The sequence below is a fragment of the Lagenorhynchus albirostris genome, chromosome 10, assembly GCF_949774975.1.
Source record: "Lagenorhynchus albirostris chromosome 10, mLagAlb1.1, whole genome shotgun sequence".
NCBI classification, from domain to species: Eukaryota; Metazoa; Chordata; class Mammalia; order Artiodactyla; family Delphinidae; genus Lagenorhynchus; species Lagenorhynchus albirostris.
The window spans coordinates 37,914,892-37,931,204 of record NC_083104.1 but is presented as its reverse complement, the minus strand read 5'-3'; the positions used below and the strand labels follow the sequence as shown (position 1 = coordinate 37,931,204).

The window sequence follows — 16,313 nt, the reverse complement described above, 5'->3', positions numbered from 1 at the left end:
GCTCTGTCCCACAGCCCTGGCCCCTTGGCTCTCTCCCTCGCTCATTCCTCCTGCTCCTCTAACACCCAGCCCAGAGCCCAGTTCCTGAATGGACCCAGCCACTGCCAACAATGCATCAGTTTAACTGGGTTAAGTAGCCATTAGTGGCAAAAGCAGGGTGGCTGTGTGCAGAAGGGTTTTTAATTTTACTCTTTAAATGATGCTTGCTCCCCAGAGAGGCCACTGATGGTGGGAACGCTGCCCACTGGAGCCCCCAGAACCAGAGCCACAGACGTACCTCCCCCTGTCCCATCCATTTGGGCAACATGGGGGTGGGCTGAGAGGGCTGCTCAGTGTCTTGTCTCCACTGCCCAAGGAAGATGCTGCAAGGGTAAAAGGACTTGCTCAAGGTCACTAGGTCATCCCAGAGCAAGCCCCTGCCAGAGGGGACCCATCTTCTCTTCCTTTGGCCCTGTCCCCCTGTGGGTAGCAAGTGCCATGTGGCCACTAGCGGTAGCACGGAGGAGGGCAGTGTCGAGGGGCAGTATCTGGGGTTTGGAGCCCAAGTGCCTGGATCTATAGTCTGGTTTTGCTGTGAGACCTGGGGCCAGTGGTGTAACCTTGCTGGGGCTGTTTCCTCAAATATAAAATGGGGATGAGAGTTGTGTTGTAGGGAGGATTTGCAGAGTTCTGAAGTGTTCTGGCTCATCTTAGGCTGCACACTTGGTAGGCACTCAGAAAGAGGCCAGTAATCGTGGGAAGGAATTATTTCTGCCATTTTAGGGGAAATGTCCTGAGCTCTGAATCTACACTGAATCATCTGCGGACCACTGAAAAATATTGAAGCCCAGCCCCACCCCTACAGAATCTGCTATACTTGGTCTGGGGTGGGGCCTGGGCATCACGATTTAAAAGTCCTGCAGGCGACTCCAATGTGCCAACGGGGTTAAAAACACTACATGGACAGAGAACAGACTTGAGGACACAGTGGGGGAAAGGGGAAGCTGGGACGAAGTGAGAGAGTAGCATTGACATATATACACTACCAAATGTGAAATGGACGGCTAGTGGGAAGCTGCTGCATAGCACAGGGAGATGAGCTCAATGCTTTGCGACAACCTAGAGGGGTGAGGCTCAAGAGGGAGGGGATATGGGGATATATGTATACATATAGCTGATTCACAACACTGTAAAGCAATTATACTCCAATAAAGATATATAAAAAACAAAACAAAAACACTGCATGAAGGCAAAGGTGCAAAGGCATGGCATCTGGAAGGGTCTTGGCCCCTGGGACAGTGAGAAGTAGCTGAGGTGGAGCATGAGAAACATGGGCATGGTGGGGAGGGCAGAGCTCAGGGGCCAAGGTCTCTGGGTCCTGGATCTCAGCCAGGACTCTTCACTGCCTCTGGCTTATTTGAGGTTGGAGGTGAAAGGGTATCCCTGAGTTCAGGCTTCTAGCTGCCACACTGATGTCCCTTAAGAACCTGCTCTGGCCTGGCTGCTCTGGCCCTGGGCTTCCCATTCTCCAGGAACCAAGCCCACTGAGCCACATTGCCCTTGGCCTTGTCCTCTGAGAGCAGGCTGGAATGCCCCACACTGGGGTCACTCCTCACCTCCTCCTCCTATGGCCTCTCCCCCGAGCCACACAGCAGGGGTGCCAGGAATGGTGCTGAAGGTGGCACAACCTTCAGAGACACTGTTTTCACTGTGGCCTTTATAAATGATGACTCCTGGAGCTGTGAAACCAGAAGTACTGGGCAGGGACAGTCTCCTGTCCCCATTTTACAGAGGGAGAAACTAAGGCCTGGGATGGGATGCGACTGAGAGCTCCATGAAGATAGGAACAAGGCCTGTCCTTTCCCACTGCATCCCCAGCACCAGCCTGGCACACAGTAGGCCTTTAGTGAATGTTGAAGAATGGATGGAGGAAGGAATACAACCAAGAGATGACTTTTCTGAGAAAGGGGCTCTGAGAGAGGCCCCAGCTAGGAGGACAGGAGAGTCCTGATTTGGGCCCAGCTCTACCTCCAATGTGCTATAAGAACTTAGGCACCTCCTGGGACGTCCCTGGTGGCGCAGTGGTTAAGAATCCGCCTGCCTATGCAGGGCACATGGGTTCGAGCCCTCATCTGGGAAGATCCCACGTGCCGCGGAGCAACTAAGCCCATGAGCCACAACTACTGAGCCTGAGCTCTAGAGCCTGTGAGCCACAACTACTGAACCCACGTGCCACAACTACTGAAGCCCACGTGCCTAGAGCCCATGCTCCGCAACAAGAGAAGCCACTGCAATGAGAAGCCCGCGTGCCACAAACAAGAGTAGCTCCCGCTCGCCGCAACTAGAGAAAGCCCGCGCGCAGCAACAAAGACCCAATGCAGCCATAAATAAATAAATAAATAATTAATTAAAAAAAAAGAACTTAGGCACCTCCCTACCCCTCCTGGGACTCAAGACCCTAACAGAGCAGGCCTGGCTCAGAGGACCCATCTGCCTGGATAGCAGAAGTTCCTAGCAGGTTCCCTCCATATTTCCTAAGCTGAGACCCCAGCAGGTTTCCTGGACTTGGGGATGATGGTTGCCTGTGTTGCAAAGTCCCTGACCTGGCCTGCTCTGCCTGATTCTTGGCCTGGAAAAACACTCTGTGTAGCTTGGAGAAACCTGTTACAAACATCTGATTATCCCTGATAAGATGAGACAATGAACTTCCGTCCCGCGCTGCTCAGTTCCCTCCTTGCAAGCCCCACATTAAAATTCCAGACCAGAGCAAGGGGATTTAAGTTGGATTACTGGATGGGGTCTAGGGAGAGAGGGACACTGGAGTGTGGAGGGGTCCAGACCCCCAACATTCCTCCCTCCATATGTACTCAGGCTGCAAACAAATATGGGAAAGGAGAAAAGAGCCAGAACTTGATTAAAAGCAAATTTAAAACATAATTAAGACCAAAGCTCATCTTGAACAATTAGGACCAAGGCAGGAAAAGGACAGTCCTCTCCTTCGCCTAGGGATATGGACAGGAGCATCTTTTGGGCACTGGGGGCACTGCAGTAGGGAAAGCTCACTGGCCAGGAGAGTGCTGGGCTCCATGCACACCTCCGGACTAATGTGGGCAGTCAAGGGCCTGGCTCAGGGTCAGAGTGATCTGGGTTAAAATCCTGGCTCTGCCATGTCCTGGCCTAATGCATGGCAGGTCCGAGTCTCAGTGTCTCTCTCAGGGGGCTGCTGTGAGAATGACGTGTGACAGACTCAGCACACGCTGAGCACCTAATCAGTGAGTGCCTTTTCCTATCATTCCTCCCTTGAGAACCAACTGTGTACCAGGCCACGGGTGCCTGGGCTGCAGACTCAGTGGGAAGGAAGCAGACATCTGCACTGCCTCACCGGGCAGAGTCTGCCATGTGGGGTATAGGGAGAGAGTTCAGGTCGGGACCCCGGGCTTTGGGTTCTCCCACCCTCAAGCTGTCAGGATTGCCTGTTCCTCGAGGAGTGGGGAAAGAAGCTTGGGGAACGACTCCAGCCCTGTGATGCTCAGAGGGGATGGGCAGGGGCTGGGCCCTGGGCTCCATATGGAGAGGGCAGGTCGGGCATCTGTCACTGCCACCACTCGGCACCCCCTGGCAAGGCAACTCGTCCTGAAGCTGGGGTGGGAGGCAGGCCTAAAGGCATGAAGGGTGCCCCTTCCCAAATCTATCAGATGGTTTCGACACAAGTTCAGGGCTGGTGGCCCTGGGCTGGGGAGTGCAGCAAAGCAAGGAAGTAGTGGGCAAATAGGGGGTCTGGAATGAAGCAGGGAGAGAGAGACTACGAGACAGAGAACAAGAGAAAGGAGGGGAGAGTGTCCAGGTGGTGCCCAGTTCTAGGAAAGGCAAGAAGGTGGAACATGGCGTGCTGGCTACGTGAGGCAAGCAGATGGTTCCTACAACCAGGGGGACATTGTTGGACCCCCACAGGGACGGCCGGCCCAGCTGAAGGTTTGGCTTTGCCTCCTCCCCATGACAGTTCACTCCCCCAACTGTCCCCACCTGTGACTAGGAGATCCCCAAGGTCAGGCTGGGCCCAGCTCTGGGTCCTCCGGCTCCACACTGGGTGGGAGGCCCTCAGGGCCCACCTCCTCTGGTCCCAGGAGGCCAGCCTTTCCCTAGTCCATGATCCCAGGTCACACAGGGGCAGGCAGGGGATCTCAGGGGGACAGTAGGGCCCAGTTCCTGGAGAAGGGGGTCACAGTTCCCTCCCTGGGCCTGGATGTGGTGGGGGTTTGGCTGCTCTGACTTGACCCTGCCAGGCCTCTGGCCCAAGCCTGGGCATGGCATGTGAGGCTCTGCTCATTTAAAAAAAAAATTGCTTTACTGAGATACCGTAATATTCACCCACATAAAGTATACAATTCAGTGTTTTTTTTAGTGTATTCAGAGTTGTGCAGCCATCACCACAATCTAATTTTAGAATATCTCCATCACCCCCAAAAGAAATCCTGTACCCGTTCGCAGACACTCCCTATGCCCTCCCTTCCACCCTAGGCAACTACTAATGCACTTTCCGTTTCTATGGATTTGCCTATTGTGGACATTTCACGGAAATGGGATCACACAATAGGTGGTCTTTTGTGACGAGCTTCTTTCCCTTAGTGTAACGTTTTCACGTTCATCCATGTTGTCATGTGTATCAGTACTTCATTCCTTTTAAATGGACTCATCTCTCTGACACAGGCTTGGGCAACAGCAGTTATGCCTCTGATCTGAGGGAAGCTTGAACCCCCCTCCTTTCCTTACTGCACAACTTGCCCAGGGCACCTTACATCTCCAGAAGCCCTTTCCCACTTGCTCTCCCTGGGGTGGGTTGAGTACCGGGGTCTGTGGGCTTCAGAGACCTGGTCAGGGTGGACCAGCAGGTCCTGTAATCTCACAGGACCATGGTGCCTTGGAGCTCACAGGCACACTCAGTATACATGGGCAGACTAAGGCCCAGAGGGAGGTGGAGAAATCGTGGGCAGAATTGGAGCTCCAGCTCCCAGCATCATGTGGCCTTAGCCTTCTCTGCAAGGCATTCAGGGCCCTCCACACTCCGTCCGCCTCAGCCTGCAGCCCACCTTCCTGACAGAAGGGAGAGGTGGGGCCTGCCATCATACCCACACAGGGCCCCCGAGGCCCCAGGTCACCACTCACGCAGCCTACTCCAGATGAAACTATCCTGCTCCTGCCGCAGCTGCCCACAGTCCACATGGCACATTCTGCCAGTGATGGCCCAGCCTGAATTCAGAGGGCCAGGAGGGCTGTGTGTTCACGGTGGGTGGGGACATTGCCCTCACAGCGCAGGCCACTCTGCCTGGTCTTCTCTCAACCTAAACAACCGCACCTACCTTCAGGGCCTGCACCTTCCTGTCCAGCAGGCTCTCAATGTCCCCCGCCACCTTCTCCACCAACTTCTGAGGCTCATTCTCCTGCACCTCAAACAGATTCCTGTTGTCTTTGTAGATCTGGAAAGAAGCAGAAGCCTGGGGTGAGGCCAGGGTGGTCCCACATTCCCATGTCATGGTGCCCATATACCCTCTCTGCATAGCTCACCACAGAAAGTCCTCACCCCCACCTCAACCCTGGCTTTGGCCACTGAGAGAGAACAGGGAGGTCTGGGGTTAGGCCCAGTGCTCAGATAGACTTGGAAGAAGTGCAAGGCCATGAGCTCCACAACTTGCACTGGTTGTGTGTGTTTGGTGGGACAAGGTTGTCGCCACCTTCTCTGGGACTCAGGGTTCCTCCTCCAGGGGCCATAAGCAGCACCTCCCTGACCAGCTCAGGGTGGCTAAGAGCAGCAAAGTGGGGAGGGTGGGCTGGATGGGAGGCAGGGTGTCCGGGGGAGATGGAGCCAACAGACACACGTTGTATACCACATACCAACAAGAAGATGCTCTCACGCCCACGTGTGTACATAAACCCACACGCTCACACATGCATCACACACACAGCCACCTCTCCACACAGGCTCAGGAATCCATGCCCCCTTTCGCTGGTGCTCCCTCAGGGCATTTGCGGAAACTACTGCAGGAGCTCTGGGTGCCCCTAGGGGCTCCTCTGTCATTCTGGGCACAGAATATGGGGGCAGGGACCAGGGAGGAAGAGGCATATGGGGGGAATGAATCTGCCCCCTCCTCCTTCCTTGGGGGGGCGGTGGGGTCAGCCTGTGCACACATGCACTTGGGGGTGTAAATCTGACAGTCTGCATCTGCATGTGTGAATGTGTGTGTTATGGCTCAACGCACATCCATCTGTGTGCACGAGCCTGAGTATTGGGGTGGGTGGGGTTAGGGCCACTAGATAAAGCCTGGGGGCCGTATGGGAATTGTAGAAGCAGGTTTCTGTGGGCGTCTTTGTTCATGGCTGGGGTCTTGGGTGTGCGCACGTGCATGTGTGTGTGCACGTGCATGCGTGTGTGCATATGTGTGTGTATGCATTGCACACCCCTGCATGTGCCTCTGAGCCTGAATGAGTCCATGTGTCCATCCAGGTTACCCCAGGAAGTCTGTGCTGCAAGCTGGCTCCTTCACCAGAGGTCACAGGCTGGTCGCCACAACTGAGCTGCTGCCACCAGACTTTGCCATCAGGCTGTGCAGAAGTGGAGGGATGTGCAGAGACACAAAGAGGAGGTGACGAGGAGGAGATAAGGAGGTGGGAGAGGCCGCTGATGAGAGACAGACAGGCAGGGGAGATAAGGTCGGTAGAGTGACAGCCAGATGAGGGGAGATAAAGGCCTCTGGCATCTGACAGAGGGAGGAGGTGGGGGACCAGGTGCCTCCAGAGCCCTTGCTCTGCTGCCCACCCAGCACCTGGCAGTGCAAGGGTTAAAGCACCGCTCAAAGCTGGCTCAGGCAATCTCCTCCTCCCACCGCCCCCCATCCCTCCGGCATCTCTTTTCTTTTTGTCCTTCTCTTGGAACAAAATAATTTGTGGTGAAGTCGCTCCTTCCCACAGAGAAGCAGCGATTACAGGGCGAGTCGCAGGCCTGGCTACACGGCCAGGGAGGATGGAGGCCCTAAGTAGGCACCAGGCCAGGCTGTTCCCTGGGCCCCCCAGGGCCTGCCTCAGGACAGAGGCCCCCGGATGGAAGACAGCGATGGAGGCCGAGGCCAAGGAGGGGTCAGACCCTGGGGATCACTGAGAAATGCAGGGAGCCTGGTGCCTGGTGCCCACAGTTGGGGAAACCGAGGTTCAGAAATAGGAGAGGACAGGTCAAGGCCACACGACTGTGAGTGGAAAAACCAGTCACCCATCCTCCCTGACACCTTCTTCCCAGGTTTCAAGACATTAAAAATACACCCTTTCCCAATCTTGGACCATTGCCCCTGGGTGTGTTGAGGCCTCGTCTCAGCCACATCGGCTGAAACCTCGGCTGAGCACACCGCGGCCCACTGGCGTCAGCAGGGGGCGCAGCCACCTGGCTTCTCAGGGCAGGGGATAAAGTTTCCATAACTGACTCCCCTGTCAAGGTCATTCCCAGGTGCCCCAATCAGGGCTGTCCATAGTGACGGCAGCCCCAGTATTGGAAGCTGGACCATGCAGCCTCCTGACAACTCTCCTTAGGGAACCTGGGGGTCCCTCCCCTTTGGGTCCAGGATGCCCGTTGCAACCTGGCATGGTGACTGAACCAGGGCTCAGGGGCTGCAGAGGGAGTGGGTTTCCAGGTGGCAGGGTCACACCCGAGGACCCTGACAGTTGATGCAAGGGCTTGGAAGCAGGGACCCTGCTAAGAAATACCCCATCTCTGAACCTCAGTGTCCGATCTATTAAATGAGAGAACGGCAGTCCTCCCCTCACAGGCGGACCAAGGACCAAAAGATTCATGCCACGAGGAGCCTATACTATTGTCACTACTGCTATTGTTTAGGATCACCAGAATTTTGCAGAAGGAATCACAGTCCCCTCCCTGCCTCCACTCTCTCCTGGCTAGATCTGCACACCTAGGATCCAAAGTCATTGGCTCCCATTCCTGGGCAGGCAGCCTTGGCCTCCCTGGGTCTGTCCCCCTTCAGCCCCACCCAGGGATTCCTTGGACAGCACCCCCTCCATCAGCTATCCTGTCTTTGTCCCCAGCACCTTGGCCTCGGCCCTGGTGGTGATAACAGGGGAGCCTAGACACAGGATACCATGGATAGTGTACAGCTATGGCCAGCTCCCTTCCATCTCTCCCCGGGCAGCAGGCCTGTGTGCAGTGGACCCTCAGCCAACGCATATGCCCAATTCCATGTTCAGGAGCAGAGCTCTGGAGCCAGTGTGACCTAGGTCTGACTCCACCACTTTTGCCTGCAGGTGTGCTGTCCCTTGGAGCCTGGGGCTGCATCTGCCATGCTTTCTTCCTGGGTCTACCCAAAGACCCACCATGACATCCTTCTGCTGGGCCCTGGTGCCAGCATTCGAGGCCTCTCCAGCTCACTGACCTGGCACTTGCATGCAGGCCTCTGGGTCCCTAGCCCATGCTGATTCCCACTGCTGCACCTTTGCTTATACTGTGCCTACTTCCCCTCCGCCTTTCCCCGCTTATCTAAATCCTCCCTAGAGCGAGGGTAGGGAAATGGGCTAGAAGAAGCTTCTGGTGAGATGAGGGCAGAATTCCAGAACTGCAGAGGCTGGTTGAGCTACTAGCCAAGCCTGTCCCCCAATCCCAAATGAGCCCTTGAGATGTAACAGCCCTCGATCCTTCCATGCCAGGTGCCTCACCCCTCTCAACATTCCCCCTGACCTGCTCCAGTTGTCCCTGTCCCCTGGGCTGGGGCCCTGAGCTGAACACTGTGTCCCAGAGATCCAAATGACACAGCCCAGCAGATGGTCCCACCCTGGGGGATAGGTCATCTCTCCACTGATGTGGTCCTGGGAGGTGCTTTCCACCTGCAGGTCCAGGAAGAAGCCCAGGAGAGCCCAGGGCAGCTCCAGGGCATAGCCAGGGCTGGTTCCCCTCAACCCCAGCCTCTAGCCTTGGTCCCTGGGGTCAGCTTGGAAGCAACAGGAAGGCCAGGGTGCACCGGGGGCAGGACCTCAACAACCACAGCAGGACTGCATGCCCGCTGGTGTCCTCGGCCCAGAGAGGCAATTGGAAAAACCCAATGGCCCCCACAGCAGCGCAGCCTGCGTGGCCCCCGGCTCTGCACAGGCAGCCGGACCAAGGAGAGAAACGGGAGCCCACAGGTCTACAGGTTGTGACAGCTCCATGGCAGCCATGAGAGAGGAGATGGGGAATGGTAGTGGCACAGGGTAGCAGACTAGGGGAGAGGCTGGCTGGAGCCAGGTGGACACGTGGGGTAGGGCAGGAGACACAGCGACAGAGGGGCTGAGGAACAGGGAGAGCAGCGGCAGCTGAGGCCCCGAGGGATAATTCAGGAGACCGTTTGCAGCTCCTCGTTCCCAGGAGTTCCTGGCTCCCCCATCCTATACCGTATACCTATGGCCAGTGCTTGCCCGGGCATCCTCCTCCCCTTGAAGGCACCCCCTACCAGTTATCAAGACCTGTCCTTCCATGTCTCTCATCTCCCCCCCACCCACTTCCTGTAACGACCCCCCCCCACCCCCCGCCCCCCGGCAGTGTTGGCCCCATCCCAACCCTCTCTCAGCGCTAGTAATTCTTTTGTTAGGCAGCATGTCTGGCCAACTTGCCTTTTGGCCTCGGAATTTCCAGGGCCTGTGGGGGCCAAGGCCTCGTCAGGGGCCCCAGGCCCTCTGCCTAGCCTCCTGCTTCCATAGCTGTCCCTACATAAGGGGGAGGTGAGCATGGAGGACACTTGGAGGAACAGTTACCTTGGACAGGAAGCTTGGATGCTTGATGCTTGCAGGGGCAGATGGAGCCAGCCTCATTCTCACAGCTCTAAACAGTTCTGACTGGGAGGGGAATAAGGTCTGAGGCACCTGAACATAGAGACAGCCACCAAAGGAGACAAAAGGCCCCAGAACCAGTGACCTGGACAGGCCCCCATCAGACTGTTGAGGCATTTTGCTAAGTCCCAGAAGGTCGGCAGCAGTGGGGTCTGGACCTAAGCCAGCACCTAACCTGCCCAGGGAGAGGAGGAAGGTGGGAGAAATGGAGACGAAAAGGAGGGCAAGGACAGCAAGGGAGAGGAGGGGGAAGGAGGGAAGAGGGACTGTGGAGGCTGCAGATACAGCCCTGTTTGCCAAGTGATGGCTCTAGCCACCCAAGGGCAGGTGCTTCACAAACTTGACCTCGCTGATGTACAACCCCTGAGGAAAGACCGCTCTGATCACACCCGTTTAGCAGATGGGACACTGAGGGCCAGAGAGGATATGTTACACGGCAGAGCTCAGATAAGAATAGTCTGTCTTATCCAAAGTGTTTGCTTTAGGTCACACTCTGTGCAGTTCTCTTCCCTGCATTTGTCCCCAAACTTGAAGGTGAGGCACAGGGTATCAGCTGGGAATTTGGGGGGCCTGAAAGGGGCCTGGGGGAACCAGAGTGATGCTGAAAGCCTGAGGCCTGTGGAAGGCAGGAGGGCCATTCTGGAGGGGAGGAGGGGGAGGACCAGCAGAACCAGCCTGATCAACTAACCAACCACCCAACCCTGGGAGTAAAAACAGGCACACGTGCGAGGCTCCTCTCTGCAGCGAAGGTGAACGGGCCCTAATCTCTGGAAAATTAAATCAGAAAGAAAATGGAACGAGAAAGATTTGATGCAGGCTGGGCCCTGCTGCCGCCGGTCTCCTCAAAGGCCCAAGCTCAGCTGGGGGTTCATCTGGGTGCTTCAGCATCCTGCCCCCTTCCCCTGCCCAGGGTGCTGAGCAGGGCACAGGAAGCGTGGGGGGAGCTGAACCCCATGATATGACTTTCCTGGGGGATTTGCTCTTCTCCAGCCCCCTTTAGCCATGTCTCAGTGCCTGGTCCCTGGTATTGAAAGGAGCAGCTGGTAGGGGTTTTAACTGCCCAGCCCTCATGTCAACAGGTCTCTAGAGATGGTGGGCTGGCCTCCCTAGGCCGGCCTGCATGGGCAAGCACTGGAGTGGCCACAGGATCTGGAGACAAGGGCCAGCTGCTAAAAGGGGTACACTTGTGCCAGGGATCAGGGGAGCCTTAAGTGGGAGGATAGGGGGCTCATGGTGGCCCAGAGATCCTAAGCTGGGCCAAGAGGGAGGTGGAGGGATGGAGGGACTGGTAGTGACAAGCTCAGGGACCCCAGTCAGTCAGGGCAATGCTGGCCCCTGCCCTCCCGCCAGGCTGCTGCCCCTGTCTCCTGCCTTCGTGGGGAAAATCAAGGGTATTGACATAGCTGCTAATAATCACCCTCGAAGACCACAGGGTGGATGGAGTAGCCTGGTACCTGCAGGCCCTCCCACTGAGAGCACTCAGGTCAGATCCAGGACAGGCTGCACATCCTGGATGCTCCCCACACCCAACCAACCTTGAGCCCCACAGCCCAGTTCCTTTGGGGCCACTCACAGCAGGTGCACGAAAACCCTGACCCCGCTGCTCTAGGGACACACCAGGCCCTGGACTGTGTGTGTGGCAGAAAGTTACCTGGGGCAGGGGTTGTGGCTCTTCTCTGGCCCACCTGGTGTGGGGCTTACAGTAGGACAAGGGCAAGGGGTCCCCAGAGCCCTCAGAGCACACAGTTGGCACACAGGCAGTGGGTTATGGGCCACTCGGCTGCATGCTTCATCAGCTGCTGACAATCACCAGCTGCCACGTTAGGGTCCCACATGGCCATGCCACCCTGCCACCATCCTGTGGTGGGTTGGCTCCACAGTTAGTTAGCTGTATGTGGTGTCACGTCACAAGCAGGGTTTGTATATTGTGATGCTGGCTGTCACATTATTAATAACTAACCTTCATATTGAATAGGGATTTCCTAGAATGAACACTCTGTTTAGAGAGGGTCACAGATGCCTACCCAGGCCATTACACTGTGGCCCATGATGGGCTGTGACACAGGACACAAAGGCAGTGTTGACCTGGCTTTCAGGAGCAGATAAGGATGTGGCCCTCCTGGGTTGGTGGCCCATAAATGGCCCCATCTCCTCCCCACCCCCATCCCATGTCCTTACATCCCCACTGGGGCACTCATGTTCATGCCACAGGATCTTGTTGGGGTCTCTTGAGGCTGGGAAAGCAGAGATGGACCAGACCTTGTCCCTGCCCTCCTGGGACTCACCACCAGAGGGGACAGATGTCTATTTGGACTGCTAATGGCAGAGGGGTGGCAGTGGGGAGAGGAGTGCAGGAGACATGTGGGAGTGAGACTGGCCTGCTTGGGGAGGGCGGGGGCTGGGAGTGTGAAGGAAAAGACTGAGATGGCTTTTCAGGGGAGAGGCTATCTAAGCAGAGTTTGAAAGGCTGGGCAGGAGTTTGCCAGACATGGGGGTGACTGGGGTATAAGGGACTCTAGGCAGGAGTAATGGCAGGTGCCCTTGGGCTGGGGGGAGGGAATGGACTGCTCAGTGGCAGGAGCACAGGGGCTTGTGGGGGGGCAGAAGGGAAGCTGGGGGGACAGGTTCTGAAAGGAAGGGAGGTAGATACCCAGGTGGCTGGGGGTGGACTGGGGGGTGGTCCTCAGGGACGGAGGGGGTGTAGCCTAGATCACAAGGTGGGAAGGCCCTGGTGGCTCTATGGCCACTTGGCCCCTAAGAGGAAGCTGCTAGGAGTTTTCACCAGCAGATTCCCTTTGAAAAACTCACAGGGGCACAAAGCCCCCACCTCCACCCCCAGCAACGCCTCCCTGTTTTTAAAGTTAAAGTTTAGTTGACTGTCATCCATTACTGCAATTAGTACATTATGTCTAATTATGCAATTAGTGTAAAAAGTGCACTTGCTGCTGAGAATGGGAAATTACGCAGCCTCGTTACACTGTAAAATCCATGTCATAAAAAGGCTCAATCCCTTGTTTTTCAAAAGACACACAACCCCGTACAAAACAATAAACCAAATCCTCCCAGTTGAGCTAGGGCCAGTCTGTGCCAACCTCTCTGCACTTGCCCCCATGCAGACCCCCCACCTCTGCAAGGCCCTGTCTCACGCTGGCCCTGGGGCAAGGTAATGACCCACCACAAGGGAGCGCTGATGCGTGGCCCACTCCTAGGCGTGGTCAGTTTGCTCCTCTGAAACAGATGTGAATTTCTAAACTGACTTTAAAACCGTGGCAATCCTGATTATCCACCTGTTATTCCAGACCTGATTGGAACGTGGCCTCTAGTATTAAGGCTTGTATATATTAGGTGAGAGTGTCCTGGCCTCTACCCAGCTCCGAGAGTGAGAGGCAAGGTTCCTGAGGGCAGTACTCTGAGGTTCCTGATGGTGCCTGTGGGGAGAGAGGCATATTCCAGCTCAGAGGAAACTGGAGGAACTTTCTCACACTCGAGGCTCTCAAACTCTTAAGAGCATAGTCTGGATAGATAGTGAGCCCCCCATCACAGGAAATATGCAAGCCCACCTGTCAGCGATGCTGAGAAGGGATTCACTCACGGTCACCCTGCACAGTAGCTGGACTCTAGGCTGCCATCATTAAATAACAGCATTCCCATGGCTGTGTGCCTACATGAAGCTTGCAGTCTGTGATTCTATCTTCCCCAGGTTCTGGCTCCCTTGGTGGTCAAGGGACTATTTGGGGACAGGTGGGAGGGGAGAAAGGAATCTGACAGGGGTGTCTCCCTCCCACACGGGTGACAATGCCAGATGGCCAAGTCCACGGGAGCTGGGGACGGGGCACACTCTCGTGTACTTCAAAAGCAAATGCTTCACAGTCAGGTCTCCATCACCCACCGCCCAGCTCCAAGGTCAGAAGTTAAGGCTCAAGCATGGGCTGCTTAGTGGCTACCTAAGAAGCCCTCTCTCTGAGCCCCTTCTTTCAAGTTCCCAGCACTCCTTGAATCCAAGGTGCTTGACCCAGGCCTGGTGGTGGGGTGGTGCAGTGTCACGAAGACTCCTTCCCAGCCAAAAGTCTGCCCTGACCTCATGGGGAAGGTGCATGCAGCTCCTGCAGCTGCCACTGCCGAGAGCAGACAAGGCATTCCCAGAGCAGAGAAACTGAGATGTGGAGCCCCCAGCATCCCGGGGCCCCTGGGGCACTCGGAGCCCTGCAACAGCTCCCACCTGCGATGTGCACACCATCAGTCCTGGGTGTCCTGAGGTGTCGGTGCTGTGTACACCCCAGTGGGAAGCACTTTCTGAGAAGGAAGCCAGATTTTGGGGAGGGACAGGGGCCTGGACCCCACTAGAGGGATACCTGTTGCCTACACTCAACAGGGTCCCTGGACAGTCCCGGCCTTCACGCCTTTGTCTACTCAGGTAATCCTGGACAGCAGGGGAACTGTGTCATGGCCCGGCCAGGTGGACCTGCCATGGAGACTCTCAGGGCCCCCTGTCCTCTTGATTTACTCCAGGATAGCATGAGGATTGGGGAGGGGGTGAGCCCAAAGTGAATCAAACTACAGGCGAGATCCGGGGGCCCCTGCTTGCTCCCCCTCCCTGATCTGGGAGCCGCCGGCTGTTGAGGCAGCTGGGAGGGAAGCTGTGCCCAGCATGCCAGCTGGCACGGGGGAGTGTGAGTAAACATACCCGCACTTTCCCAACTCACAGAAGTCGCTGGGTGTTGCCGGCTGGTGTAGGCGCCCATGTTTACGGGAAACAGATTGTTTGTGCCTGTGTCTGGGCCCCCTCACCGCCCACCCTGGCTCGGCTCCCTCCTGCTGCCTCCCCACCCAGTGGCCCTGCCTTCCTTCCCTCAGGACTCTTCAGCCTCTCAACGGCAGAAGGACGAGGATGGTGATGACAGGCACTCCCAGGCCCATGTGGTCAGACAGGGCTCAGTGCATAACCCACTGAGTCATCCTCATAACAATCCTAAAAGGCAGGTACAATCACTGCCCTCACTTTACAGCTGAAGAAAGCAAGGCTCTGGCAGGCGGGGGAAATGGCTGGAGACTGTAGGCAGTGAGTGGAGGAGCTGTGACACCGGAATCCTCAGACCCCTGTCATCAGTTCCAGGCTCCAGGGTCCCTCAGTCTCACGCCCCCTCAGACAAGCCCAGTCTGCCCTTTACCTGGGTCACTACCTTGAGCAGCCCTGGCCCAGCGTGGTCCTAGACACAGACCCTGCCCACTCCCTGACACGACAGCTCCAGGAGCGAGTCCAGGGCCTGGGCACTGGCCTGCCATCTGGCCTCTTCAACCCCTTCACCTCTGAGGCTCTGTCTTCGGCTCTGTAAGGCCTGGTCTCTCCACTCTCAGGAGCGAGTGCTGGCAGGGTGGGGTGAGGGCTCTGGGAGCCAGGGCGGACAGAGGCTCCAGCAGACCCCCGGTGGGCCAACGAGGGCTCCTACTCATTTCACAGAGCCGGCTGTCATCAAGATCTCATCTAAGATGACTGTCCTTCAGCCCAGACCTGGCAGAAATTTACCCCCATAAACACCCTCATGATATGGATTTGAGGCTGCGCCTGAGGCACTGTTCCAAAGGCCAGGGAGCAAAGGACAAAGTCGGCTTCCTCTGTTCGCGTCACCTCCATTCTACCCCTCCTAGCACTGATAGCCCAGCGTGGGCAACCCTCTTCAGGGGCTGGGGTAGGGCTCTCAGGGACTCCACAGTGGCCAGAAACCAACCTTTCCTCAAGAGTCCCCAGGGAGGTTTCCTGGGTGGGGGGACCTCATCAGATTTTTCTTCATCCATCTCCCTCCCTTAGCTGTGACAAGGGCACCAGGAGGGCGCCCTTCTTATCTCACAGATGAGGAAACTGAAATACCACAAAGGTCCAAATCTGTCCAAAGGGGAGACCTTCCCACCCCCGAGTCCCCTGCACTCACAGCTGAGAACTGGCTAAAAAGCCGCGGGTCTGAATCCCCACCCTGCTCTTTACCAGCCATGCGGCATGGCCCGAGCTTTCACCCTCAGTGCCCGCACAGCCCTGAGCTGCCTCAGCCAGGCTTTGTGGGGTGCTCCTCAAAGATGAAAGGTCAAATGCAAGGTGCTGCTGGCTTCTCATGGGGCCTCCTTCCAGGGCTGCTGCCGAGGCCTTGAGAGCGTTCCCTGCCCCACACTGTCCTGCAGGGCCTGACTTTCCAGGCCTCATAGGCTGGAAGTCTGCCCTTTGCTGCTGAGATTTGCTGCTGAAGATGTCGCCAAATAATGACAGCGCCATTCACAACGAGAGGCCCTCGGGTTGGCTGCTCTCGTGAAAACACCGGATCTTGGCATGTCAGGTACACAGGATAAAGGCAGAGATGGAGGTAAGCCTGGGAGCGGCTGCAGCCTCCCATGGTATCAAGGGCCCCTTTGGGGGCAGAGTCATCCCAGGGCCCTACCTGCTACCCATGTGCTCATTATAGTTCCAGGTACATGTGCCTGACCTCACACAGCAG

At 56.5% G+C, this 16,313-nt stretch overlaps 1 protein-coding gene across 4 annotated transcripts in view; it reads right to left on the bottom strand.

The window, feature by feature from the left end:
• The window catches only part of CACNA2D2 (calcium voltage-gated channel auxiliary subunit alpha2delta 2), a 138,390-nt gene that overhangs the window by 65,319 nt on the left and 56,758 nt on the right, over nucleotides 1–16,313 (bottom strand). For all 4 annotated transcript variants that reach the window (XM_060161761.1, XM_060161758.1, XM_060161759.1 and 1 more), the window contains exon 3: nucleotides 5,337–5,453. In XM_060161761.1, coding sequence (XP_060017744.1) covers nucleotides 5,337–5,453 — 117 coding nt within the window. The remainder of the gene's footprint in view (nucleotides 1–5,336; nucleotides 5,454–16,313) is intronic.